Source organism: Carassius auratus, chromosome 44 (genome assembly GCF_003368295.1).
Source record: "Carassius auratus strain Wakin chromosome 44, ASM336829v1, whole genome shotgun sequence".
Lineage (NCBI taxonomy): Eukaryota > Metazoa > Chordata > Actinopteri > Cypriniformes > Cyprinidae > Carassius > Carassius auratus.
Genome location: NC_039286.1, coordinates 3,151,594 through 3,178,635, shown reverse-complemented (window position 1 = coordinate 3,178,635; position 27,042 = coordinate 3,151,594). Strand labels below are relative to the sequence as shown.

General features: G+C 38.5%; 1 protein-coding gene across 1 annotated transcript in view; it reads left to right on the top strand.

Annotated features, from left to right (window-relative positions):
• The window catches only part of LOC113062142 (collagen alpha-1(XXII) chain-like), a 53,708-nt gene that overhangs the window by 23,698 nt on the left and 2,968 nt on the right, over window positions 1-27,042 (top strand). Inside the window, exons 13-54 of the mRNA XM_026231763.1 lie at window positions 813-857; window positions 1,550-1,603; window positions 1,688-1,741; window positions 6,262-6,315; window positions 6,726-6,770; window positions 9,255-9,308; window positions 9,485-9,538; window positions 9,997-10,032; window positions 10,118-10,147; window positions 10,230-10,283; window positions 10,842-10,895; window positions 13,980-14,033; window positions 14,475-14,528; window positions 14,636-14,689; window positions 14,799-14,852; window positions 15,020-15,073; window positions 15,160-15,204; window positions 15,300-15,362; window positions 15,690-15,743; window positions 16,266-16,307; window positions 16,513-16,545; window positions 16,842-16,895; window positions 18,400-18,453; window positions 18,674-18,727; window positions 18,807-18,860; window positions 19,086-19,139; window positions 19,483-19,587; window positions 19,977-20,021; window positions 21,478-21,555; window positions 22,314-22,349; window positions 22,439-22,492; window positions 23,509-23,553; window positions 23,712-23,747; window positions 24,052-24,165; window positions 24,280-24,333; window positions 24,525-24,578; window positions 24,700-24,753; window positions 24,847-24,900; window positions 25,017-25,070; window positions 25,721-25,774; window positions 25,877-25,930; window positions 26,882-26,926. Of these exons, the coding sequence (XP_026087548.1) occupies window positions 813-857; window positions 1,550-1,603; window positions 1,688-1,741; window positions 6,262-6,315; window positions 6,726-6,770; window positions 9,255-9,308; window positions 9,485-9,538; window positions 9,997-10,032; window positions 10,118-10,147; window positions 10,230-10,283; window positions 10,842-10,895; window positions 13,980-14,033; window positions 14,475-14,528; window positions 14,636-14,689; window positions 14,799-14,852; window positions 15,020-15,073; window positions 15,160-15,204; window positions 15,300-15,362; window positions 15,690-15,743; window positions 16,266-16,307; window positions 16,513-16,545; window positions 16,842-16,895; window positions 18,400-18,453; window positions 18,674-18,727; window positions 18,807-18,860; window positions 19,086-19,139; window positions 19,483-19,587; window positions 19,977-20,021; window positions 21,478-21,555; window positions 22,314-22,349; window positions 22,439-22,492; window positions 23,509-23,553; window positions 23,712-23,747; window positions 24,052-24,165; window positions 24,280-24,333; window positions 24,525-24,578; window positions 24,700-24,753; window positions 24,847-24,900; window positions 25,017-25,070; window positions 25,721-25,774; window positions 25,877-25,930; window positions 26,882-26,926 (2,247 nt within the window). The remainder of the gene's footprint in view (window positions 1-812; window positions 858-1,549; window positions 1,604-1,687; window positions 1,742-6,261; window positions 6,316-6,725; window positions 6,771-9,254; window positions 9,309-9,484; window positions 9,539-9,996; window positions 10,033-10,117; window positions 10,148-10,229; window positions 10,284-10,841; window positions 10,896-13,979; window positions 14,034-14,474; window positions 14,529-14,635; window positions 14,690-14,798; window positions 14,853-15,019; window positions 15,074-15,159; window positions 15,205-15,299; window positions 15,363-15,689; window positions 15,744-16,265; window positions 16,308-16,512; window positions 16,546-16,841; window positions 16,896-18,399; window positions 18,454-18,673; window positions 18,728-18,806; window positions 18,861-19,085; window positions 19,140-19,482; window positions 19,588-19,976; window positions 20,022-21,477; window positions 21,556-22,313; window positions 22,350-22,438; window positions 22,493-23,508; window positions 23,554-23,711; window positions 23,748-24,051; window positions 24,166-24,279; window positions 24,334-24,524; window positions 24,579-24,699; window positions 24,754-24,846; window positions 24,901-25,016; window positions 25,071-25,720; window positions 25,775-25,876; window positions 25,931-26,881; window positions 26,927-27,042) is intronic.

Below are 27,042 nucleotides of genomic sequence, written 5' to 3'. Positions count from 1 at the left end.
CGTGTACTCACATGTATCCATGTGTTACAGTATAAAGTTAGCTAGCAGCATATGTAGGAGTTGGCTAGTTAAAATGCATGATGCCGCAAACGCATGTTTGTGTTTGAGGTGTTTCTCTGTCTCTAAACCCTGTTATGTGGTCGTTTTGTCAATCCTTTAACACTGTAATGTTGTTTGTTTTGAAGCTGTGGTGCTTATGAAAAGTTGAGTCATGGTGCACCTGCAAAAAAAAGATGTTACAACATGTTGCAAAGTACTGTTTACAATATACAGTGTTTAAACTATTTTATAAGTAACCAATCTATTGGCTTCAATAGGTAACTTCATTAGAAACTAATTGAAATCAAGCAAATTAGCATCCACTATGTGCTGTGAGGGTTTACATCTGAAAGGCATGGTATAATGGCAAAGATTTCTTTAAGTTTCCTTAGTGGTGTTTAGCATTGGAGTGCAATTCATTTTAATGACCAGAAAACTACAAACTGCTGTTGGCCTCTTTTTGTATTTTTACGATCTCACAAGACTTTCTTCGTAATATATATGCTTTTATAATATGTGATTCTTTGAGTCTAAAGATGGAAAATCTCTTAATGTATGATGATCATTTCAAGCATTTCAAGCCTTTTTAGTTGGCTGGTCTTGTTTTAAAAATATTATTTTGGTTTCTAAGGTCAGATTTTTCACAGGAATGCATTTGGCTCTATTGTATAACATGCTGAAGGGTGAAACCTTTCGGTGGTCACTTGTGGCCATGTCCAAACCGTGTCACATCTTGTTTTAATGCCATGTTGAAATCTCGTCTCTCTTCTCAGGGGGACAGCGGCGAGCGCGGTGAACCTGGAGCCAGAGGAGAAAGAGTAAGACACACTTGTGTACACGCAAACAACATGAAATGCCATTTGTAGTTTACCTGCACTAGCATTCAAAAGTTTGGGGTCGTTAACAGAACAAGGTTTTGAAAGAACCAAAGTAAAAACAGTAATACTGTGAAATAATATTACAATTTAAAATGATTTGTTTCCAATTTTTTATATATTTTTTTTGTATTGTATTATTTTTATTCCTGCTAAGCTGAATTTTCAGGATAATTTTCAGCACATTCTTCAGTCTCACATGATCCTTCAGAAATCCTTCTGATATGCTGATTTGCTGCTCAAAAACAAACAAGAGTCTGCGATTTATCTTTTCCAGGATAATTTTATGAATAGATAAGTTATAAATTATTATTATTAATTTATTAAAAAAAAAAAAAAAAAAATATATATATATATATATATATATATATATATATATATATATATATATATATATATATATATAAATTAAAAAAAAAAAAAAAAACTTGGTTTGTGGATGCTGTGAGAGATTAAATTCCAGGCAGTGTTGATTTCATCAGCAGAAAAAAATAATAATGATAACAATAACTACATACTATGCAGCATACAATGAATATTTTATGTTTGTATTTATTTATAATCCAGTTTTGTCTAAACATTCCTAATTCCATAGATGTGTTTATAAGTGGCATTAATATTTATGTAACTTTTAGGGATCAGACGGTTTACCCGGTCTGGGTGGGAAACACGGAGATAAAGGAGAGAGAGTGAGTGACAAAAAGTTGATTTGCATGTTGTTGAAGGTGTATTTTGATGGTTACAGTCTAATGACCGAGCATATTGATGAACAGGGTGAGAAGGGAGTTGCAGGTGAAGCTGGGTTTCCCGGACCTCTCGGACCAAAGGTAAGACCTCCTTTAGACAGTAAGAGTAAGAGTCCAGTGTCAGAAATTAACATTTTGTAATTGTCAATATTAACCCTCCCCCACCCCCCCCAATTTATTTTCAGGGGAATTGTTTTGTAATTTTGAGACCAAAGAGGCTGTTGGCGTTCTAAAAGTGATTTAAGATGTGATATATCTAAAATTGTTGTGGCAAAAACAATTACAAACAAATAGCATCTCAGTGTAAGAGACTAGGAATCAAATTATATTTAAGGAAAGAAGTTTATTTTCCTTAAAGAGGTGCGTTCACTGTTTCAGCAGCTACCCTGAAACACAACAGACCTGAATCACACTGAAAACAGACAGCCTTATTATACTGTTATCACCCCCACTTCTTACTTCTCCTTCTCTGTAAATTTCCACTTAACCCCGTAAACCAAAACGAACTGTTTTCAGAAAACACAATGGTCCTCCTAACCCCCTGGGCTTTTATTATCTTCACACCCATGAGGTCAAAGGTCTTTATTTATGGATAACCCCTCTGATCTTTCCTGAGTAAATTGCCCGCACTAAAGACTTCAAAGGCTCTTTGTTTTACTGTGTGATGTCTTCGTTGCATTTCAGGTGACAAACATACATACTGAGAGAGAAACGTCTCGGTTACGTATGGTAACCCTCGTTCCCTGAAGGAGGGAACGGAGACGCCACGTCGGATGACCGACGAATATGGGACGTGACGAATATGGGAAATCGCTTCGATAGACCAATCTACTTCGAGTGTAAACTAAACGAGCCAATGCACATTGGCATGCAATTATTGCATCCAGCTGCCGCTGATCACTGCGTGAGTATAAGAGGGCAGCAGGTGCAATGCATACCAGTTTTTCGCTGAGGAGCCGAGCCGGGAACCCGGCAGCTCAGCGGCGGTACAGCAACCATGGCGACAGGACGTGGCGTCTCCGTTCCCTCCTTCAGGGAACGAGGGTTACCATACGTAACCGAGACGTTCCCTTTCAGTCGGTCACCCTCGACGCCACGAATCGTTGACCGAAAATGCATGCAGGTCCCCTACCCTCTTGATGGAGGCCAGTGCAAGCAGGAGCACAGTTTTCAATGAAAGAAACTTTAGCTCAACTGAATGCAAAGGCTCGAATGGGCCCTGCTGTAGTGATTTAAGCACTAGAGACAGGTCCCAAGAGGGTATACAGGGGGGCCGGGATGGATTTAACCTCCTGGCCCCTCTAAGGAACCTGATGATGAGGTCATGCTTACCCAAAGACTTCCCATTCACAGGGTCATGGTACGCAGCAATAGCGGCAACCTGGACTTTGAGGGTGGAGGGAGACAGCCTTCGCTCCAACCCTTGCTGCAGAAAGGATAGCACGACCGCAATCGGGCATCTTCGGGGGTCTTCTCGGCGAGAAGAACACCACTCAACGAACAGGTTCCACTTCAAGGCATAGGCGTGTCTCGTAGACGGTGCTCTTGCCGAAGTGATGGTGTTAACTACCTCTTGGGGTAGGTCACCTAGAACCTCCGCGTCCCGTCCAGGGACCAAACATGGAGTTTTCAAAGGTCTGGACGCGGGTGCCAAATGGTGCCCCGTCTCTGAGTCAGTAAATCCCTCCTCAGAGGAACCAGCCAAGGAGGGGCTGTCGAGAGGAGCACTAGTTCGGGGAACCAGGTCCGAGTAGGCCAATATGGCGCTACTAGTAAGACTTGCTCCTCGTCCTCCTGGACTTTGCACAATGTCTGTGCGAGAAGGCTCACTGGGGGAAACGCATACTTGCGTAGGTCCCGCAGCCAGCTGTGTGCCAGTGCGTCCGTGCCGAGAGTTCCCTCGGTCAGGGAGTAGAAAACCTGGTAGTGAGAGGTCTCTGGAGCAGCAAACAGGTCTACCTGAGCGGCTCTGAACCGCCTCCAAATCAGCTGGACTGTCAGGGGATGGAGTCGCCATTCTCCCGGGAGCATTGCTCAAGACAGCTCGTCAGCTGTACGACTGAGCAAGCCTGGAACGTGAACGGCACGAAGTGACCTCAGAACCTTCTGACTCCAAAGGAGGAGGTGGCGGGCGAGTTGCAAGATGCGACGAGAGCGCAGACCACCTTGGCGGTTGATGTACGCAACAGTCGCAGTGTTGTCCAATCGGACCAGCACATGCTTGCCTCGTAAGAGACCTTTGAGACGGTTCAAGGCAAGGTGCGTTGCTAACAACTCTAGGCAATTAATGTGCCACTGCAGCTGCGGGCCCGTCCAAACCCCTGAGACTGCATGCCCGTTGTACGTGGCCCCCCCGGCGGTGGTGGAGGCATGCGTGTAAACCACAGCATGCCTGGAGATCTGCTCTAGGGGCACCCCTGCCCATAGGAATGCCAGATCTGACCACGGAGTGAGGGTTTGGCGACAGGCCGGTGTAACTTGGACCCGGTGAGTGCCGCGCTTCCACGCCCACCTCGGGACTCGGCCATAAAGCCAGTGCTGGAGCGGTCTCATATGTAATAGGCCGAGCGGTGTAAGTGCCGCTGTGGCCACCATATGCCCCAGGAGCCTCTGAAAGAGTTTCAGTGGGACCGCTGTCCTGCTCTTGAACGTATTCAAGCAGGCTAGCACCGACCGCGCATGTTCCTCTGTGAGGCGTGCTGTCTGTTCGACCGAATCCAACTCCATACCGAGAAAAGAGATCCTCTGCAATGGTGAGAGTTTGCTCTTTTCCCAGCTGACCTGAAGGCCCAACAGGCTCAGGTGCCGGAGCACCACATCCCTGTGCTCGCACAACTGATCTCGAGACTGTGCTAGTATCAGCCAATTGAGAATGCGAACACTCTGCTCTCTGAGAGGAACGAGAGCTGCCTCCGTGACTTCCGTGAAGACACAGGGAGACTGGGACAGCCGGAAGGGCAGGACCTTGTACTGATATGCTAGTCCTTCGAACGCAAGCCGCAGAAAAGGTCTGTGGCGCGGAATTATGGACACATGAAAGTACACGTCCTTCAGGTCGATCGCTGCAAACCAATCCTGAGAACCAGCGCGCACCACCCCGAGAAACCAATCATCCAGCCGTGAGGGCTCGGGACGCGGTGGGGGATTCCACTCGAGCCCTACCCTCTCGGCGGCCCGGGAAAGCATAGCTGCCACTTCGGGATCCGAATCAGGCTTTGTCACCATCCCAGAGGATGGTAGCGCAACCGAACCGTGATCCGACAGCTCTCCCTCCGATGCTGAGATCGACATCTGGTCGGGGGGAGTCCCACTGGATACCGCTGGTACGCTTCCGTGGGTTGCTCCACTGGATCGGAGGTGCTAGAGGAGTGGTGGTCCCCAGAGGGTTGGTTCCCTGCGGGGTTTGCCACCACTGTAACCCTCAAACCACTCGCGCTACTGCCGGAAGTGGTTCTCGTCTGTCGGCCGCCAGAACGAGCCCCAGATCGCGGCCGCGGCAACGGGACTCCGCCCCCTGAAGGTAGCGGAGCCTGGTTTGCAGCTCCAAGATGGTCATATTCCCGCAGTGAGAACATGACTCATCCACGAAAGCCACCTCAGCGTGCTCGACGCCCAGACACGTGAGGCAGCGATCGTGACCATCACCCGGTGCCAGGTAACGACCGCACCCAGAAACGCAGGGTGAAACGGCATCCTTATAAGGACGATCCGTTGTCTTTACAAAGACTTACCCGTGAAGCTCTTTTAGAGAGAATTTGCTCTTTTAGGAAGTGCTCTTTCAGTGCTGAGGTGCACAGGGGAGATGGCCGCTTGCAACACGACAGGGGTAGTGCAACCTGAAGTGTGCAAATCCACTCGACACAGGAACGACCGCCGCTGAAGCGCCGTCTCGCCAACACACAAAGCTTCCGAGAGCGTGCTGAACTCGTAGTTCACAGCAGACACAGTTGAGCAGAGCGATACTAACGCTCGGCTCCGAAGCGAAAAGCTGGTATGCATTGCACCTGCTGCCCTCTTATACTCACGCAGTGATCAGCGGCAGCTGGATGCAATAATTGCATGCCAATGTGCATTGGCTCGTTTAGTTTACACTCGAAGTAGATTGGTCTATCGAAGCGATATCCCATATTCGTCACGTCCCATATTCGTCGGTCATCCGACGTGGCGTCGAGAGTGACCGACTGAAAGGGAACACAAGTTAAATCAAAAGGAAAAACAAAAATATATGAAAACCCACTAAATGTCTGAGAAAGTAAATAAGTAAGAGTAAAATATAAATTTTTCTACAACAATAGGCAATGATTTTATTATGAAAAATGCTAAAAAAAAAAAAAAAAAAAAAGTTTAAAATGACAACTTTAAAATTAATTGTCTTGTTGATGTAATTTAAAATCAAATCTAAAAGCAGCAGTAAATAATGCAGTAAAGTCTCTATTGTATGTCATTGTTGATTTTTTTTCTTTTGTGTTCGCTCTGGGTATTTTCTCAGCATTATTTTCTGTTTTATCACTTTTTGGTGAGAAGCTGACACTGTGCTAGATGTTCTCTTGACATTTTTAACCTGATCTGGCCTTTTTGACCTTTTTTTTTTTAAAATTCAGGGTATCCAAGGCGATGCTGGTCCACCTGGAGCACCGGGTGCTCAAGGGGTGTCTGTAAGTACTGTATGACCTGTGCATTTAAACCACTGACGATTATGAACAACTTCAGATTATTGCAATAGAAATGTATCTTTATCATTAATGACTCGATTTCTTTAAAAAGCTTCTTAATATTGCGACTTTATTTCTTATTTTACATTCTTATTTTCTTTCTTACAATAACCTTATTTTATTTTATTTTTGCACTTTATTGCATTTTTATTTATTTATGCATTTTCGTTAAATTTTTCGTTTAATAAGGTTGAAACTGGCTTCAATAGATGATCACTACATTAGAAACAAATTGAAATGAAGACTTTGCTTCTGCAGTTTTGTGTTACACCTGTGCAGGACAGATCGTAGTGTGGCCAGTGTTCTTCTCTGTGAGGTTTGTAATATGTTGAATGTGTTATGCTTTTCATCAGGGTGTCACTGGAGTTAAAGGAGATAAAGGAGCTTCTGGAGAAAGGGTAAGGGATGACTGACACCTGTCAATCATAACCAACTGTTACCACAAACATCATTACTGAGGCTCAGTGTTAGTATTAAGCAATTAAACATGGGAATGCCCCGCACTGTTTGTGCTACAGATGTGAATGATTCCTAAAATCATGCAGCAGAGGTTTAGCATGCACAGCACTTGTCTTGGGAAAATGTAAAAATCTAGTTTAGTCTGTCAATGCAGACAACTAGAGACCTGAGACAATGTTCCCACTTGTCTTCCCCTTGTCAGTACCCCTGTTTTAGTTCTGATGCTTTGGAATAACTTGGATGGAGCCCAAAGTACTGTACATACCAGTCAGATCCAAACACTACAGAGGGAATATTTCTACAGAGTGAACGCAGGCAGACTGATAACTCAAACAGATGTCTCAGTGCTGATTCAATCTCCATATATCCTGTTCTGCGCGGGCGTTGTGCAGTCAGACGGGTCTTAGAACAGTTTCACACAGTAGAGCATCGACGTCATTCTTCCGTCTGTCTGACGGTCCACCCCTGCACACACAATGAGAGCTTTTAAAACAAATTTGACTTTTGCAGCACTAGTGTCTCAAAATGGAACTGCTAAAATAATGATTGCTTTCATGTCGCTCCTCGACTGTCATTGGTTGACAAATAGATAGTTCCGCCTCAAACTGGTGCCATTGGTTGAGCCGATGCTGCCGTATTTGGCTGGTTGGGACGCTCAAAAAACATTATTTTAGAATAGCTATTTTATTATATGAAATGTTTTAACATGGGAAAACAAACTTAGTTTTGGAAAAAATTGCATTACTTTTAAGTTAGAATGCTGGTAATTCTGGTAAAAGAATTGCAGTGCAAATAGAGCAAAGGGATCTATTTTTAGAACCAATGCATGGTTCGTTGAAAGAGGAAATATCAGATTATGCTTTTTTGAGAAAGGCTTTTCATTTGAACTCAAATAAATACATCATACAAACGCATCCACCATCTGTTATATTTCCTGAATCTGTGACCTGAAAAAGCGGGCACTGCATAGTGGATATTGCACGTTTTTGTCCTGTTACAGTCATATTTCCATCCCATCAGTCCGTTTCCTGCTGCTGTTTTCTGTATTAAAATATAAGCACCTGTCTAGACAAACGTACATAATTTAAAGTTTAAGGAGTAGTTGTCATTCCAAACCTGTATGCTGTTTATGGGACATAAAATTAGAAACTGGGAATAAAAATAGTGACTTTAGATGTGACATACTATTGTAACCGGAATTAATGATTCTCATAAATACAGAAAAATATATGTACTGAGCAAATTGCAAATGTTTTGTACTATAGTAGTCATTTATTAAGATGACTTTCATGAAATTATCATTGAAAAATTGGAAGCAGAATACATTTATTAAATATAATTTAATAATTAACAAGTGTTTTTCAAAAGTTTGGGGGCAGTAAGATTTTTTAAATGTTTTTAAAATAATTTTCTTATGCTCACCAAGGCTGCTTTTATTTGATCAAAATTATAATAAAAACAATAATATTGTGAAATATTATTACAATTTATTCCTGTGATGCAAAGCTGAATTTTCAGCATCATTACATCTTCATCTATCTAATATACTATAATATATTCTAATATATTGATTTGCTGCTCAACAAACATTTCTTCTTATTATCAATGTTGAAAACAGTTGTGCTGCTACATATATATATATATATATATATATATATATATATAATTATAAAAAATTTTTTCAAGGTTTCTTAATAGAAAGTTCAGCATTTGTTGCAAATAGAAATCTTCTGTTACATTACAAATGTCTTTGCCGTCACATTTGATCTATTTAATGCATCCTTGCAGTATAAAAAATATTTCAGACAGGTCCACTTTGGCAAGTTTACCTGAGTTTATTGAAACACAATTAATCTTTGGCAGTATGGTTTCTTACGGAAATTGCTCCCAGAATAACTGAACATACAGGAGCTTTAACATTAACCCCCCAGAATCATCAGCTTAGAAATACATGACAATTAAGACTCTTAGTAATGTCTTTAAAGCAAACAGTGATAATCATGTAGATGTGGCAGTGGGACGTCTATCCTGATGCCTGGTTATGAAGATGAGTGTCTCTCAGCAGTGAGGTCCATGCCAGCTAAGATTTGAAAGCCTTAGTGATCTAAACAAAGAAGACGACAGCCAGAAGGTGCACGGTAATATGCTCATGCTTATGGGGAGGGAGGGAGGGAGGGAGGGTTGTGAGCAGTTTGAGCATAGTAATGCCACGTATATATGTCCCGTGTCTAATAGGAGAATGGTAGTGATTGGAGCGATTTGACAGCTGACCGCATCAGCTGGTCACAGCCTCCGTGGCCTGACTGAACTAACGCTGCACTCGATGAATTTCTTCGAAAAAATCTTACTGACCCCAAATTTTTAATTGGTAATATTACACTATTTGTCCATTCGATGACGTCTCACTTTCAAATGTTATTTAGGGTGAACCAGGTTTAGACGGGTTCCCAGGGAAACCAGGTTTTCCAGGAAAAGACGTAAGTATTCTGAGCATTTTATAATGTATAGAATTTGCCATGTACCATTTGGCGCAGCATGCACGTACACTGGATGAAGAAGATTTTCATGCATGCTTGTGTCATGTTTTGCTTGGGTCAAGGAAATATACGTTTTATCTAAATGACCTCTCTTTCTCTCATTTTCTAAAAAACAGGGTCCTAGGGGGCTGATTGGTGCTCCTGGTTCAAGTGGAGTCAAAGGAGAAAAGGTATAGAGACACTTTTTTTAAGACACTCATTGCTTGGAAGATCTGGGCATGTTTTTTATTCACCCTCAGTTTGTTCCAGACCCATATGAAGGTGTTATGTGAAATGTTTCCTTTTGTATTTCTTAGATAAATGACTATTAGATACATTTGACTCCCATAAAACCCCTCAAAACACATATATCTTTCTTGGAAAATGATAATTTTGTATCATATGTCTCAGACTCATTCATAAAGACAGCCATTAAAAAATTCAGCCAAGGCTGTACCAAGGCAGTGTCCCACACACACTTCCAGGAACGTATTCCCAAAGGAAATGACAAATACCGTTAAGTCTGTACTGGAAGATAAACCATATGACAATTCCATTCCAGTTTAACTCCACTTAGAATATCAAATCACTGTGCCATTTTAATAAATCCTGTCAAATGCTGATTAATAAATGCTGTGTTTGCTGATAGGGTGAACGAGGTCCTGCTGGATTACCTGGCGATGCGGTAAGACCTTTGATTCGTTAACTGAATTAGTCCCACTGTAAAACAGTATTGAGATGCTCATTGCTTCTTCCGTGTTTTTCCTCAGGTCCAGCTGGCAGGACTAAAGGGGGCCACTGTAAGTGCTGAGAAGATGAGTCTCGAACCATGCTTCTGTTGATCGTACTCACACACTCATGGGTGTGTGTTTGTGTTTTCAGGGTATCCCTGGTGAACGAGGACCCCCGGGAGCGGACGGCCCCCCTGGACCTCCTGTAAGATACCTTTTGTGATTTAATGCTCTTTCAAACAAGTTGTGTTGTCTTAAAGATGCATATCAAAGAAGAACAGAGAAGTTAGTTTTGAGAAAAGCTCCCGATCTCCTGATATATTCCTCTCATCTGGAAACAGACCCAGTGATTCTGTTAAACTGCAAATTTTAAATTCAATTCAGTTTAAGTAAATGGTTTGCAATGAGATTATGGCGCTATTTTAATAGTTTGGAAATGTGTCAAGGAATGAGGTAATTAGTGTCATTTGTTTCTTTTCTGCGTTTGTGTCATTGTGTAAGCACTTATGTGGATGTACTTTTAGATTTACATAGCACATTTCCACTCCATGACAAACAGAATGGACAATAAAGTTAAATTCAAACATTAAGACTTTTTTTAATGGGACTCAAGTGTCCAGATATTTTTTGGGGTCACTGTACATCATGAATATCACATTTGTGGTCTGTTTGTGAAAAAAGAAGCATCATTTTTGCTCCGTCTTCTTTTGTTGTGTACGTCACTATTTCTAATTAGCCTATTGTTTATGCTGTTTTTGTTCAGGGCCCACCTGGACCTGCAGGTTTGCCCGGTGTGCCGGGTGAGAATGGACAAAGGGTAGGACATTTGTATTTTATTGAAGCAGTTCATCTCAGCTGCTTTTAATGGAGCTGTAAGATGTTCTAGAACCTGTTCTGTGGTAACCATAGAGACTGGCTGGAAGGCGCGGATCTCAGTGCATGTTCTGGTGATATTATCGTGCTCTGAGGGGTCAGATTAAAGAGAGGAGCTCATTAGGAAGAGAGACAGGAGATGTTCGAAAGGTCTGACGCTCTCAGATGCCCTCGAACTGATGAGATGACAGCATCATTAAAATGTTCTTAGCATACTTGAAAACTTTGTTTCTTGCCAGAAATAATAATGGTGTTTGGATAACGGCTCCAAAATGAAAAAAAAAAATGAAGCAAACTGAAAAATGTTTATGTATTAAAATGAAAAGTCTGTCTTTATTTACTCACCCTAATGTACCAAATCAATATGACTTACTTTCTTCAGTGATCCACAAAAGAAGTTTAGCATAATGTTGTTATCGTTAAATAAAGCCATTTAAAAATCGTTTTGTTAACGTGATAGTTGACCCAAAAAGGAAAATTTGATGTTTATCTGCTTACCCCCAGGACATCTAAGATGTAGTTGACTGTGCTTCTGCAATAGAACACAAACTGAGATTTTTAACTGAAACCGTTGTGTACAGTATCAGTCATGTGAGTGGATGGGAATCATGGCTAAAACTAAAAAAAAAAAAAACATACACAAAACCACATTAAACCCTGTGGCTTGTGACGATACATTGATGTGTAAAGAAACGATCGGTCTGTGCAAAGAAACTGAACAATATTTATATATTTTTTTACCTCTGAACTGTTAGAACTCTCCTGCGTTCTCAAGCAGGCGCTTGAGGCGTCTACTTCTTCTTCTTGCTTTATGGTGGATCGCAGACTTATAAGTGCATTACCGCCACCTGTCTCTCAAATGGACCATTGACACTCTGTCTACAATCTCAATTAGGAGTGTCAATGGTCCATTTGGGGAAAGGTGGTGGTTATGCACTTGCATCCGCTGTAAAGCAAGAAGAAGAAGTAGATGCCTCACGCGCCTGCTTGAGAACGCGCATGGGAGGACGCGCTCAGAAGAGTTTGGACATTGCGTGAATCAGAGGTAAAATACAATATAAATATTGTTCTGTGTCTTGCACAGCCGCTGGGTTTAATTTGGGTTTGTGTATGTTTTTTATTTTTTTTATTTTGTACTTCTATTGCACTTTGTATTTAAGAGTGTTAGAGTTTAATGGTTTGAGTTAAAAATCTTAAGTTTAACTTATTAAACCAGCTTGAACTAAACTAGCTTATAGCTTGAAGCACCCAAATCTGGTTGGTCTCCCAGTGGGGCCAAGCTGGTCTCCGCTGGACTTCTGCCCAAAACCCTTCTTAAACCAGCCAACAGTCCAGCTAAGACCAGCAAACCAGATTCAACCTGATCTTCACACAAAGCTATTGTATGCATCCGTCATATTAACTACTTTTTTATGAGTTTTTGTCCTTGCCAATGTTTTGTCCTCAGTGTTGTAGCTCAGCAGGGTTGCGGGTGTTCTGAATGTAGCCCGCGTTCTCTCCGTCCCAGCGGGAAACACTGTCGGGTACTCTTAAAGAGGGAGTCTAACTGATCTTGCGCTCAGCTCAGAAACGCAGCGGGTGGCGCTTGAGAATGACACACAACTGCAGAACGCCAGGAAGCCCTGAGTGAGACACTAAAAAGTGTCTCTCTGTCTCGTTTTTAACCTTATTTTAAGCTGTTATCACTCCTCACATCTTTTTTTTTTTTTTGCATTAACTCAACATCTAAATGCCTTGAGCCAGTATGTATGCAAAAGGTGTTCTCTAGATAGAATTTATTTCTAAAACCGACCAGCAATAGCAAAAAGCAAATCATAGTCTTTGACTGTGACCATAAACATAGGCTTTGGGCTATTTTTATTAAGAAAACATAAGCTCTTCTATATGTCGGGCCCCTCCTGTTTCTGTTGGAAATATATCAACAAGGAAAGGAAACTTTACACATAGGATATTGAATGTTTTTTACTTTTATTTTCTGTTGACTATAGAGCAGAACAAAATTGCTGTGAGTGTGATTTCCTGTTTGTCCAGCAGAGGGCTTATTTGTGCCTCTAATGCAGTGTTTCTCAAACTTTTTCAGCACAAGGACCACTTAATCTTCCAATTTTTTTCTGAGGACCACCTAACAGAATCCCACTCTAACACGCCCCCAAAAACCAACAAAATAGGAAGGATAAGCTAAATTTAAGTTTAATATGCAACTGTTTCAAGTAAAAAACTAATTATTCAAACACAAATGCAATAATATGATCAGAAATTATTATATACATTTTTATTTAATTTGAAAAAGTAAATGTGAAATGAGTTGCAGCTTAATATGAACAACAAACTGCACATGTGGAAAAAAAACTGCCTAGGTCCCACTTAATGCCATTCCAAAGAGCCATTAGTTTAAAACTGAGGTGGTGGGTATAGGAAGTCTATGGTTGTAACTATGGTAACAATAAAATGCTGAAAAGAATGTTCCCCTTAATGTCCAATATCACTGAAATTACTGGGATTTTACACATGAAACAAAAACTAGTACATTACAAAACTAATAGATCTGTGGATTCTAGATTTTGAGATTTCCATCTAAAACTTAACGTGAATATTAATGAGACGGGTGGTGCTGCTTATCACACATCAATGTCTGGCTCCAAACACTTGCCTAGTTTAGGTCATCGTTTCGCGGACCACTAGGGGGCGATGGCGGACCACTAGTGGTCCGCGGACCACACTTTGAGAATTACTGCTCTAATGGATCGAAGGTCATTATAGACATTAGATAGAAAGGTCTAAACTCGTCCTGACCTCTCACATGGAATTCATTTTTTTTTGTCTATTATTAGTATGCTGAAATTTATTATTTTTATATTTTTTACAATTCAGTATCCTTATTCCATATTCATTATTATCTTTTTTATTTAAAGTACTATATTTTTATTTATTTCTTTTTAAATATGAAATATCTCCTTATTCCTTATCTCTTTTATTTTGCTTTTACCTAACACAGACTCATGAGACATCATCTTCTCTGTTTCTCCAGGGTAAAAAGGGGGATGCAGGATTGCCAGGAGTTGATGGTCTTCCAGGACCACCTGTAAGAACCACCAGAACATTCATTCTTAGCCTGAATCGAGCTCTTTGCCTTTTATTTTTTCCTGTCAAGTGTGGTTTGATGTTTGGAATGGAATATTAACATACTGCTTACCATAAACTGAATTTTACAGCAGAATGCAACACTAAATATTTTATTAAATAGTATTTCATTTATGCATATGGAAACTTACTATGCTGCTATGCAAAAACAGTATGAATATTATGACTATGGCATTCTCAGCATTCTCAAGTATTTTTCGAGTTACAGTGAGCTCTAGTGGTTACCAGAGGAATGAGCATCAGTCAGATTAAAGAGCAAAACACATGCAGTCAACGATAACATAATATTGGAATATTTTAATAAAATAAATTATGAATGCATTGATTGTAGATGTCTATTAATTTCAACATTTCAAGTTATATTTCTGTGTTTTATCTTTAGGGCCCTCAGGGGCCTTCTGGGCCTCCCGGGAGCCCTGGGCAAACAGGACCTCCAGTGAGTTTACATGCAACAAAATAATACTGTTTGCATTCATTTGTATTTCTGAACTAGAGCTGCAAACCAGTAGCAGATGATATTAAATCATCTGTTTGCTCACATAGGGATTACCTGGAGAAATCGGCTTCTCAGGAAAACCAGGAGAAGCAGGAAAACCGGTGAGTCTCAATGACTCACTTTAATAACTTGTTGGCCTATTAACTCAACACTCATTTTTAGTGCAAAAAAAAAAAAAAAAACCTTGAAACAACGGTAATTATTTTTCAGGGCCTTCCAGGAAAAGATGGATCAGATGGTTTCCCTGGAAACGACGGCGAGAAGGTTAGAGCTGTTTTAATGAGGCAAACTGTGAACTCAGTTCTGTGGAGGCAGAACTTCATCATTGATCAACCCATCTAAAGGCCAGATCTGCTTTTTCGCCTTTTCATTTGTGCTTTTGTTGCACGGCAGTCTGTTTTTACGGTAATTATTCTGTGTTCCCCATTTAGGGGCAGAGAGGTGAACCCGGACAGGACGGCTTCCCTGGTAAACCAGGACCTAAGGTAAAGGATGACTAGTGCTTCAAGATCTGGGCTGGAAATCCAATTTTTTTCCCCTCATCACCAATGCCTGTTTCTCTCTCTCTCAGGGAGATGAAGGCCCTCCAGGACCACGAGGACCTCCTGGTGAACGGGTGCGGAAAGTAAAACTTAAAACAGCCTTGACAGAGCCTTGATAGAAGGACACATGACACATCTGTCTTTCTCTGTGTGTCTTGTCCCGTCTCAGGGAGAGCCTGGTTTGCCTGGAGAGGTCGGCACAATAGGACCCAAAGGAGAGAGAGGAGGCCAAGTAAGACAAACTATATGGGCATAATTATATGCTGTTTTCAAGTCAAAATCTGATGTTTTATTGATTAACACAATCAATAGACACTGATTTGTAAAAATATCAGACTCTTCAGTAGAAAACACTCTCCTGCTGTGAGAACATCATCTATTCACTTGGATGCTTCTCTTTAAAACATGTTCAGCCTGTATTTCACTGCAAAGATTGTGAGAAAAATACAAGAAATCATGATACATTTTCAGTCTTATTAATGTCAATTTATGCATAATGTTGTTTTGTTTGAGCCAAACAGTTTTTTTGTTAGATTTTATTCTTCCATTTCTCTTGTAGGGAGAGAGAGGAAAAGATGGATTTTCTGGCCCGAAAGGAGAGAAAGGAGATAAGGTGAGAGACAAGAGAAAGCTTAAAAATGCAAAAAGGGATTCTTTTATTATAAAGCATTAGTCAAAAGATTGGACACAGAGTTAATGAAATTGATTTTCATGATAAAAAAAAAAAAATCTTTAATATCAAGGCTTATGATTAAATGATTGAAATGTACATATAAATTAAATAAAGAAAAATTGTTTAATTTTATACAATATTGAACTGTTTTGTGGATAGTTATTTCATAGTTTTGATTATTAATGTCTAAAATAGACAATCACTTTAGATCAGTTTTGTTTAATGTACAATTGCCTACAGGTGGCATTTGTGTAATGATATTTTGTATATCAACATTATAAAATAATACAGTAAAGAAGGCTTAGAGAGGTCATTTCTGACCGTGAGTTGCTTTAGGTTTCACACATTCAGGATTAAACTGTCAGCGATGGTTTCCTGAGGACATGAGGTCGTTAATGAGATAATTAACATGCTGACAGGATGAGGATATAACCTCTCTGCTACTGTTTTTCATTCATACAGGGCGAGATTGGCCCCAGGGGTCCAGCCGGGGTCCCAGGCAATGTGAGTACAGATGATAATGGATTATGTACATACAAATATTTATCTATGTGAATATACAATTATCATTGATTTAAGTAATGATATCTGATGTAAGTATTAAGTGTATTGATTCAGCTGATGCTCTGTTTATTGATGAATGTGGCTTTTAATTTACAGTATTGTATTATAGTATTATTTCAAAGTCATGTGTTTCAATTTTCTTTAGGTGGCCAATGTGATTCCTGAACCTGGTGAACCGGTAAGCCATCAGTTTTGTCTTGATTTTGAGTAATACAATATATTTTGTATAATACATTGTATCTTAAAATATCCTGTTTTGAGAATAGTTTGTTAATAGATATTTTGAGTGTATCTATTAACATAATCATCCTACACATTTTTCATAAAGTGTGGTTGTGCCATCTTTTTGAAACTAAATGCCACTTGGTTTGATATTTAGTTATTTAATGCATTCATTGTTTTTAAGTGTGTGTGTATTTACTGTATATTCATGTAGATTTACAGGTTTTTTTTTTTATTTATTTATTTTTTTAGGGTAAGCCGGGAGAGAAGGGAGAGAAAGGAGATCAAGGAAAACCAGGCGAGATGGTGAGCTTTTTTTTTTTTTTTTCGACACTTACGAATGAATTTAGTTTGTACAACCCATCACAAGAGGGCAAAAGAGAGTCAAGATTGGTTAAATTACTAGTCTCTTGTGCCTCTGAAAATGATTTCATTCATAGCATCATGTTACTGCCACTAGTGCATTCATAATACAGACATAATGAAGTCTGCTGTCAGTTTGAAGAATCATGAGTCAAATCCTCCTGAAAAGGAAGCGAAATATGTGCATTTCATTTCTTAGTGAGAACAGCCACTTGAAGTGTTTTACGCATTAGCTGTCATTAGATATTAAGGGATTCAGTGCTGTATAAGGGAATATAAATAAACCTGAAGGTCAGGGGCATCGCAGCACATCAGATGATACTATGTAACTCTGCTGGCTCACATAAATCCACCATTTTGCTGTTGGAAAATTTTGTAGATGAAGGTGCCTTTTTGCCCCCAAGCTATTAAAAAAGCAGGTCTCGAGCATCTGTCCACAGATCAGTGCAATTTCATTAATTTAGAAAAATGTCCAAGCAATGTACTATTTAGATATTACTGTAGCTGTTAAAAATAATGATAATAATTTACTGATGCTAAATTGTCGACATATCCAAAATGAGCATTTTAGCATATTTAATATCTTGACGAATGTGGGCTAATTAATAATTCAGGAGGTCATTTCCTATATACTGACATCATGACCTGGCCATCTTCGGCATTCCCACTCTACACTTTTTCCAGGGATTCTGCTCAAGATAATTTATATTAAATTAGATTATTTTATGTGGTATATTGTTTTATTTTATTTTATATTATTAAACGCTTTAAAAATAATAGTAATAATTAATAAATAATTAATGAAAGCTCTGTCCATCTCTCCACTCATTTACTAAGTGCTGCATCATTTACACAGGCACAGACAAGCTTGTTAGGATGATGTACTGTATCTACTCTCACCTGAATTTATTAGTGTGAAATGAGAAATGTCTCTTGAATTACTGCAGTTCCTGCAGGTTCAGTCAAATGCAATCAGTTCTGCTAGAGAAACTGCCCTGATGACATCTTTAAAGAGAGACAGGTTTCATATCCAGAGTGCAGTGTAAAGTTTGTGGAAGGAAATTACAAAGTCACTATGACTAAATGAACAAGAAAGTGTTTTAACAAAGACATATTAAAAAATAAAAAATAAAAAAAAGACATGAAAGGGTTATTTCAACCAGATATATAAATTCTGTCATCCCTCATGTCTTTCCAAACCTGTATGAAACACAAAAGATGTTTTGAAGAATGTATAAAACTGTTTCAGTTAGTAGTAAATATTGGAATGACATGAAAATTAGTAAATGACGACGTCATTTATTTTTTATTTTTTTGAGGTGAACTATACTTTTGAATGACACATTACACATTTCGAATGTGTTTTTAAGTATTTTAGCATATATTCAGAGTTGTTACCTGATACCAAAATCAATCTGATCACCTTCCAATTCTCTGATATCTCCAGGGTCAAAGAGGACTTCCTGGAGAGCAGGGATTCAGAGGACAAGCAGGACCGGTGGTAAACCAGAAACAACATCTTAACCAGCTGTTTTACAATACACCCGATTAGCATTCATTCACATGAGACGGTCTACTGAATATGATGATCATTGTGAATCCTATACCTTCATATTCCACTCACATCTGCGAGAAAGTCAATGATTCTTAGAGTAATTGCGATGTTTCTTCTGTATTCCACACACGACTGTCTGACGTCTTTCTCTTGTTTGTGTGGACAGGGCCTTAAGGGGGATTCTGGTGAAAAAGGAGAGGCAGGGAGAAACGGAGACCCAGTATGTTTGTCTTCCTATCACACATGATGTTTAGATTGATTTCAGAACTTTTCTCTCTCATACTCGTCACTCTTTTTAGGGTCCACCTGGATTGATGGGCCCTCAGGGGCCCCGGGGGCTTCCAGGCAATGTGGTATGTTCATTAAAAAAATACTGCTTTTTTGACATCCAAAATACAAGATCCATTTTAGGAAAGATACAGTTTTTTTTCAACTGTAAATGTAATCATTTAAACTGGTGCGTGATGTTTTTTTCTTCTAATCTGCTTATTTTGTAATGAGAAATTTTGAAGTAAAATATTTTGGGGGATTGGAAGTAATTTTTTTTCAAGTGTAAAAATCTTGTTTGTGTGTTTCAGGGTATTCCAGGCAGCATTGGTCCACCTGGGATCGCTGGACAGAGAGGAGAGAAGGTAGGAAAGCTAACAAATCCAATAAACTGCCTGTTTTATATACGTGTGTGTGTGTGTGTGTGTGTGTGTGTGTGTGTGTGTGTGTGTGTGTGTGTGTTAAAAAGGAAAACTAAAAGAAACTGGCAAGTCTACCTTTTGATGTGGACATTTAGTCGAGGAATTATTATGTATTATTTGTATAATCTTTTTGTATTATTTGAATTATTTTGCACCAAGCATCTATGAATTACTCAATTTAATAATGTAATTATGAACCGTAATTATAATTCACTGCCTGAATCAGACTTTTTTGTAGGTCCATGTAGGTTCTTAGGTGTCTTTATGGCTATTTCTATCACTCTAGGGAGATGCTGGTAAAGATGGTTCATCTGGACCCCCTGGTCCACCCGGTGAGCCTGGTTTAAGAGGAGAAATTGGTTTGCCAGGAAAAGGCAAAGAGGGTCCAAAGGTATTGCATTCATCAGTTTGATAACATTGATTATATTATTAAACGGTGTTGCTTTGCTAAAACTTATTACAAATATTCCATGTGGATTCTCACAACTACTAGACAATTAGGTTTAGGAGAAAAGAGCATGCGGTTTTTTCATTCTTGTTTTACAGTTTCCCACCATGAGCGTGTAAAATTGCATTTAACAAGCTTTGTGTTTAGGTCTGGTCCTCTAGAGAGTCTGAAAGTTGTTTATGCTAACTTTTTCCATTTATATTTGCTGATTGTGGTTAAAAGCACTGAAACGTGTAGAATAAAACTACCACACATTTAAACTAATGAGTCAAGTGTTGGGAACTGCTGTGGTCGTTTTATAGCTACAGATAATACAGATCATTTAATTACAGGGTGATTCTGGAGCTCCAGGTCCTACCGGACCTCCCGGACTGAAGGTAATGAGACTTCTTTCAAAAGTTTTTCTTCTTCTTCTTCTCGTTGAAAGAAAGAATCAGACTTCATTTTGTCTTCCATCAGCATGAAAGGTCTTTTTAGGCATTTTTATCATGAGCAGGTGTGTGTTCCCCAGGGGCAAAAGCTGAATCACTGCATTTCATTTATGTGATGATTTTACTGAATTTTCAAAGAGCCTTTTTCTCAGGAAAAAGTAGCAGATATGTATTTTGCTGCTGTAATTTAACAACAGCCCTATATACTGTTCATTAGACTTAATAAATACTGGATACACACTCCTCTTCAAAGGTTTAGGGTCAGTTAAAAAATGTTTTAAAAAAATCATTTTATTTAGCAAGGATGCATTAAATTGATCAAAAGTGACAGTACAAATACTGATAATGTTACAAAAGATTTCAGTTTTAATATTGTTCTATTTAAATAAAATAGTTCTTTTAAACATTATTCTCATCAAAGAATCCTGAATCCAATCAAAATGCATTATAGTTTCCACAGAAACATTAAGCAGCAAAACTGTTTTCAATATGGATGGTAATAAGTATTAGAAATATAAAAAAAACAATAATAGGTTTACTAGCCATTTGTTAAATGTCATCCGACAGCATTGCATCACTGCATGACCTCTATAATGTCCACTTAAGAAATTTTTGTGTTTAATAATAATAATAATAATAATAATGGACCCACTTTATATTAAGTGGCCTTAACTACTATGTAGTTAAATTTTAATTATTAATTTGGTACAATGCACTTATTGTGTACATACATGTTTTTACATTGTACTTATTTTTGAAAAATATCTGCACATAATTACATCTGTAATAAATTTCTGTAATTACATGTATAATTACACGTTGACCCATCCCTTACACCTTAACACACCCTTAAACTTACCCATACCACCAAATCTGTCCCTAACCTTACCTGTTTCCCACCTCAATAGCAGCAAAAAAAAGTTGCAATACAATATGAACACAATAAGTACATTGTATTTATGTTTTGATGTAAGTACATAGTAGTTAAGGCCACTTAATATAAAGCGGGAGCATAATAATAATAATATATTTAAATACATTTGTTCTTTTAAACATTCTTTTCATTAAAGAATCCTGAATCAAAAAAAAAAAAGTGTTATAGTTTCCAAAGAAACATTAGGCAGCACAACTGTTTTCAATGTTGATGATAATACAGTATTAGAAGACTGCACTAATGGCTTCTGAAAATTCAGTTTTGTCATCATAGGAATAAGTAACAGCATATAAAGCATATACTCAGGATATGGTTTACAATTAATATGCAAATTAGAGTCAATATTGAAAAAAAGAGTAAACAATATATATCTTATACAGCAATACACAGAGCTATCATCTTTAAATTAGAAAGGGAATGCTGTTTATTTTTCCACGTTTATCCCTTTTTATTTTGTGTTTTATTCAGGGTTTGCCTGGTCCACAAGGAATGCAAGGGATGCCAGGAAACAGAGGACCACCGGGAGAGGGAACCACTGGACCCCAGGTATGGAAACACAAACACACACGGACGGACACACACACACAAACACACACAGACACACACACACACACACATGTTGGTATATGTGGTTTATGTGGCGTAATGGGTTTTATTCTGTACAAACTGTATTTTCTATTGCTCTACCCCAACCCTACACCTAAACCTAACCCTTCACAGGAAACTTTGTGCATTTTTGGATTTTCAAAATAACTAATTCTGTATAATTTATAAGCGTTTTGAATTACGGGGACACTAAAAATGTCCTCATAAACCACCTCCTCATTGTAATACCTGTGTCATACCCATGTCATTATACAAATTTGTGTCCTCATTAACCACATAAACAAGCTCACACACACACACACGCGCACACACACACACACACACACACAGTCATGTGGCTGTTTACCTGCTCATTCTTCCATTGCAATGTCCAATCAAAACGCAGTCATTTTCACATTAGCATTAGTCAGGTGACTCTAAAATTACCATATGGCCAAAAACTGACCTTTTTTTTTTTTTAATTTGCTGTGAATATGGTGGGGATTGAAACTAATACAAATGGTCAAGCTAAAGCAAACAGATGGCAGATGCACAGCAAACGTGCATTTTAACAAGCACATACATTTAAAAGCATGCATACTGTTATGTGAAAGCCTATTCAACTTTCATACGACTCTATTTTTTGCTTATAGATCTGAAGACAAACACAGATGCACATTTCTTTATCTCACAGCTAATTGATATTCTGTCTTTCTCAGGGACCTCCCGGACCTGCAGGGCCACCAGGACCAGCGGTAAACAATCTGTTCATATTTACATCACTTTCAAATGAGACAGACGCTTACAGAACACCCTTAAGTGACATGTCATGCTTGATATTCAGGGTTTGAGAGGACCTCCAGGAGTGAGCGGACCAGAGGGACCCGCGGGGCACAATGTAAGGTTTATTTAGTTGATTGATTAGGCTATACCAGGACAGCTCACAATACTGTATTTTAAAAAAATTAGCTAAATACTAAATAGTCCCTGAGACCAAATGAAATGCTACGTCATTCATAGTAGTGAAGGGATAAGAGAATTTAAGACATCATGCATCTTTTTGTTTTGTATCTATCTTTTTGAAGGAGTTAGCAAAACTGCACAGCCCACAACCAAGGACACACTGACAGCCTGTTATTAGCTGGATGCTAATGCTAGTCAGCTTGTGGCCGGTTGTATTTATAATTTAAGGAGAGTTTTTATTTTTATTGTAGAGAACATTTTATTGGATACAATGAACAAGATTTGTCATTTGACAGATTTTGAAGAAATTCGTTATTTACTAAGTTTAGTGATGTGCGCGTATACAAGCATTACTATTAATATTGCTTATTAATAGTTAGGAATTAGTTTTTGTACTAGGGAACACTCTAGCAACATGTAAAAAACACCTTAGCAATAATTAGAATCAGAATCAGAATCAGAATCAGAATCAGAATCAGAAAGAGCTTTATTGCCAAGTATGCTTACGCATACAAGGAATTTGTTTTAGTGACATAAGCTTCCAGTACACAGAGACAACAACACAGAGACAAAAAAAAAAAAACAAAAAAAAAACAAAGAGATTTACACATTAGCAAATAAATAAGTGTATAAACAATTGTGCTATAAATGATAATGGAATAGGATTGAGTGAGATGCAGGAATGTTCTAGTATGGAGGGTTAACAAATAAATATAAGGATATTGCACGTTAAATGCAAGTAGAGAACATTTAACTGTTCATTTAACAATGAGGAGCTTTACTTTTCAATCTCCAATCGTGATGCAGATCTAAACCAGTTTCACTTCACTTCTGTGGATCACAGTTAAGCCATCTCTGTATCCAGTGTCAGTTTGTGAGGATCTTCACCAGCAGTCATGGCTCATAAATGAGTCTCTCTCTCTCTGTGTATGTGTGTGTGTTTACCTGCAGGGTTTACCAGGAAGACATGGAGAGAAGGGCAACCCTGGAGAACCAGTGAGTGATATTTGTTCGTCATTTAAATATGAATTCATCAAATCAGCTGATGCTATTAATATTTACCTGCTTCTAATGGATCATAAATGCATGGATTATGGAGTATGATGAGTTTTTTTTAATGGATTTTTGTTTCCCAAATTCTTTTTTTTTTTTAGGGAAAAGCTGCAGATATTTCTGATCTTAACCTTAAGGTACAGCCATCCATCCATACATCCAACTAACCAAACATCAAACCATCATTTCATCTTACCAACCATCCATCCATCCATGCAACCAGCCATACTTCCATCCATTCACTCACACAATCATCCATTCATCATCCATTTAACAATCCAAAACTCCATCCATTTATTTATCAATCCATATATCCAACCAACCAACCTTCCATCCATCCATCCATCCATCCATCCATTCTTCCATCCATTTACTCACACAAACCTCCATTCTTCCAACCATACTAACAAACCACCAACATTGCCTTTCTCTCCTTCCCAGGACATTTGTTCAGATTGCCCCCCTGGACCAGCAGGACAGCCAGGTATGCCAGGACCTCCAGGTGAACAAGGTCTTACTGGACCACCTGGGAAAAATGGACAGGATGGATATGCGGTGAGAGAGCATCTTTAAAAAATCAAACTCTCACTTTAATCTTTAAACTTAACGGAATTGGAAACTAATGCGAGTTTATTGAATGGAATAATAAACATCTGGTGGCTTTGGCAGGGTCCTCCAGGACCAACAGGGCCTGCAGGACCACGTGGTGCTGATGGAGCCAAGGTTAGAATCCAGAAGATATATACACACATTACAGACCTGTATTTTTCAAGTCTACCTACATACCAGTTCACTTTTAAAGACCCTTGTCTCACTGATATCATCTGACAGCATTGCATCCCTACATGACCTCTATACTGTCTACTCAAGAAATATTTGTGTTTAATCACTGTTTATATTTGGTTCCATTGCAGGGGGTCAAAGGTGACAGAGGTCCATCAGGAGCTCCTGGAGATAAAGGTGAAAAGGTACTGTCAGCCTACCATTTTCATCATAAATAGGCTGTATATACATACATTTTAAATTTGGCATACCATGATTATTAATCGTTATGCTACAGCTTTCTCTCATTGATTTGCATTTTCCCAGGGCCCCCCAGGACCTCCTGGTTATCCAGGGGCGGCAGGAGCTATGGGTCAACCTGTGAGTATTTTAAAATGCCACTTTTATAAAAGAACATGAAAAGAACTTGTAAAGGTATCCTGAAACAACCTTACATTTTTGCTGTATCTGTAGGGTAATGATGGAAACCATGGACCTATTGGACCACCTGGAGCTCCTGGAGAAAAGGCAAGGATACAATGTTTAATTTTTTATCTGTGATTTGAATGTGTATTAATAGGATGGATTGCATCCTACTAATACACTGACCCCCGCGTTTTTGATAACTGAATGTGTTTTACCAGGGAAAAGAAGGGCTTCCGGGAATCCAGGGACCACCAGGTCTACCAGGTCTAATGGTGCGTACTTTCATCATTTTATTTTATTTTTTGTATTTTTTTTTATATCTGGACATTTTTTAGAACAAATACACTACAGTTCAAAAGTATGGGGGACAGTAAGGTTTTTTTAAGGTTTTTGTACGAAGGCTCGCCAAGGTTGCATTCATATGATCAAAAACAGTAAATACTGAGATGTATCATTACATATATATTTAAATATAATTTAAAATGTAATTTATTCCTGTGATAAAAGCAGAATTTTCAGCAACCATGGCATCAGTCTTTAATTTCACACGATCCTTCAGAAATCATTCTAATATGATGATATAGTGGCTAAGAAATGTTAAACGTATTATTATAAATGTTGAAAATAGTTTAGCTGCTTAATGATTTTGTGGAATCCATGATGTATATGTATTTTACATAGTTTTATTCAGGATTGCTTGATGAATAAAAAGTAAAAAAAAAAAAAAACATGTAACAATGTAAAAGTATTCCTGTCACTTTTTATCAGTTTAGTGCAATCTAAACTTTAGTGCAATCTAAACAATTTTTTTTTTCACTGACTCTAAAATTTTGGATTAATGTAATAGGAGAATAAGTCTAATAATGCCATCATGCTATTTTGTTACCTATTTACCATACTTGCCGCATTTTCTGTGCTGAAGGGTCTGATGGGTAAACCTGGAAAGGATGGAAGACCAGGAGAAACAGGAGAGCCGGTATGAATCTGATGTTATGCATGCATGCCAGCATCCAAACAATACTTAGTTCTGTAAATACAGACACAACAAAAAACCTGATTGTTTTCTTTTCTTTTTCAGGGTAAACAGGGAGAGCCAGGACCACCAGGAAGAGACGGGCTCAGAGGAATGCCTGTGAGTGATGATTCAAAAAAATAAATAAAAATAACACTAGACTGTCAGGACCAGTGTTGGGGGTACCGCATTACAAGTAACGCGAGTTATGTAATCAGATTACTTTTTTCAAGTAATTTGTAAAGTAATGCATTACTTTTTAATTTACAAGAAAATATCTGAGTTATTTTTCAAAAAGTAAGTTACCACTTAGTTACCAGTTACTTCGTTTTCCCATTTATTGACTGACAAGTCTCCTTTCCCTATAATGGGAGAAAACGGAAGTACAGAGGCGTTGTGTGTGCTGTGTGAACATGTTGTAGTTCTACACTAAATATGAATGTGTGTGTGTGTGTGTGTATTAATTAATTCATCCCACTTGCAAAAATAAATAAATTTATTAATTTTTGTATGAATGAAGAGTGTTGAACCTTCTTCTGCTGTGTCTTTACAAACGTGACTTTTTCTTCAGCTTGAAGTTTATTCATTTCACTTTTTGGTGTGAAAGAGCTTTTACATTTGCTGTAACTAGAACCTCAAGCCCTGCTCATAATTAAAAAGTAACTTTAAAGTAATGCAAAAGTAACATAACTCATTACTTTCCATTAAAAGTGACTAAGTAACGTAATTAGTTACTTTTTAAGGGAGTGACGCAATATTGTAATGCATTACTTTCAAAAGTAACTTTCCCCAACACTGGACAGGACTGTTTTACCTAAAATTAATCATGGTATGATTATCTTTGACAATTTAGATTAGGGAACACTATTAACTAGTTTCTGATAGCTATATTGGCTGTTTATTAGTACTTATAAAGCACATGTTAATGCCTTATTTTGTATGACAATGTTCTTATTGAGGGGAGAACTCTTAATAAGCAATATGTTTTCCCTAAACTAAAGCGTTATCTTGTTTTCTAATTTCTGCACCTATAGGCTGAAATGTTCACATCTTTATTTTTGTCTTTTCCAGGGTTTCAAAGGTCACAGCGGGGAACCAGGACCACCAGGGTCAAAGGTTAATCAATGCCAATTAAAATTTATGGCCATACATCCAGTATTCAGAGATGGGGAACTAAAGCACTAATATATGCTCCATAAATCATCCAGACACCTCATGGGTTCTGTTTAATA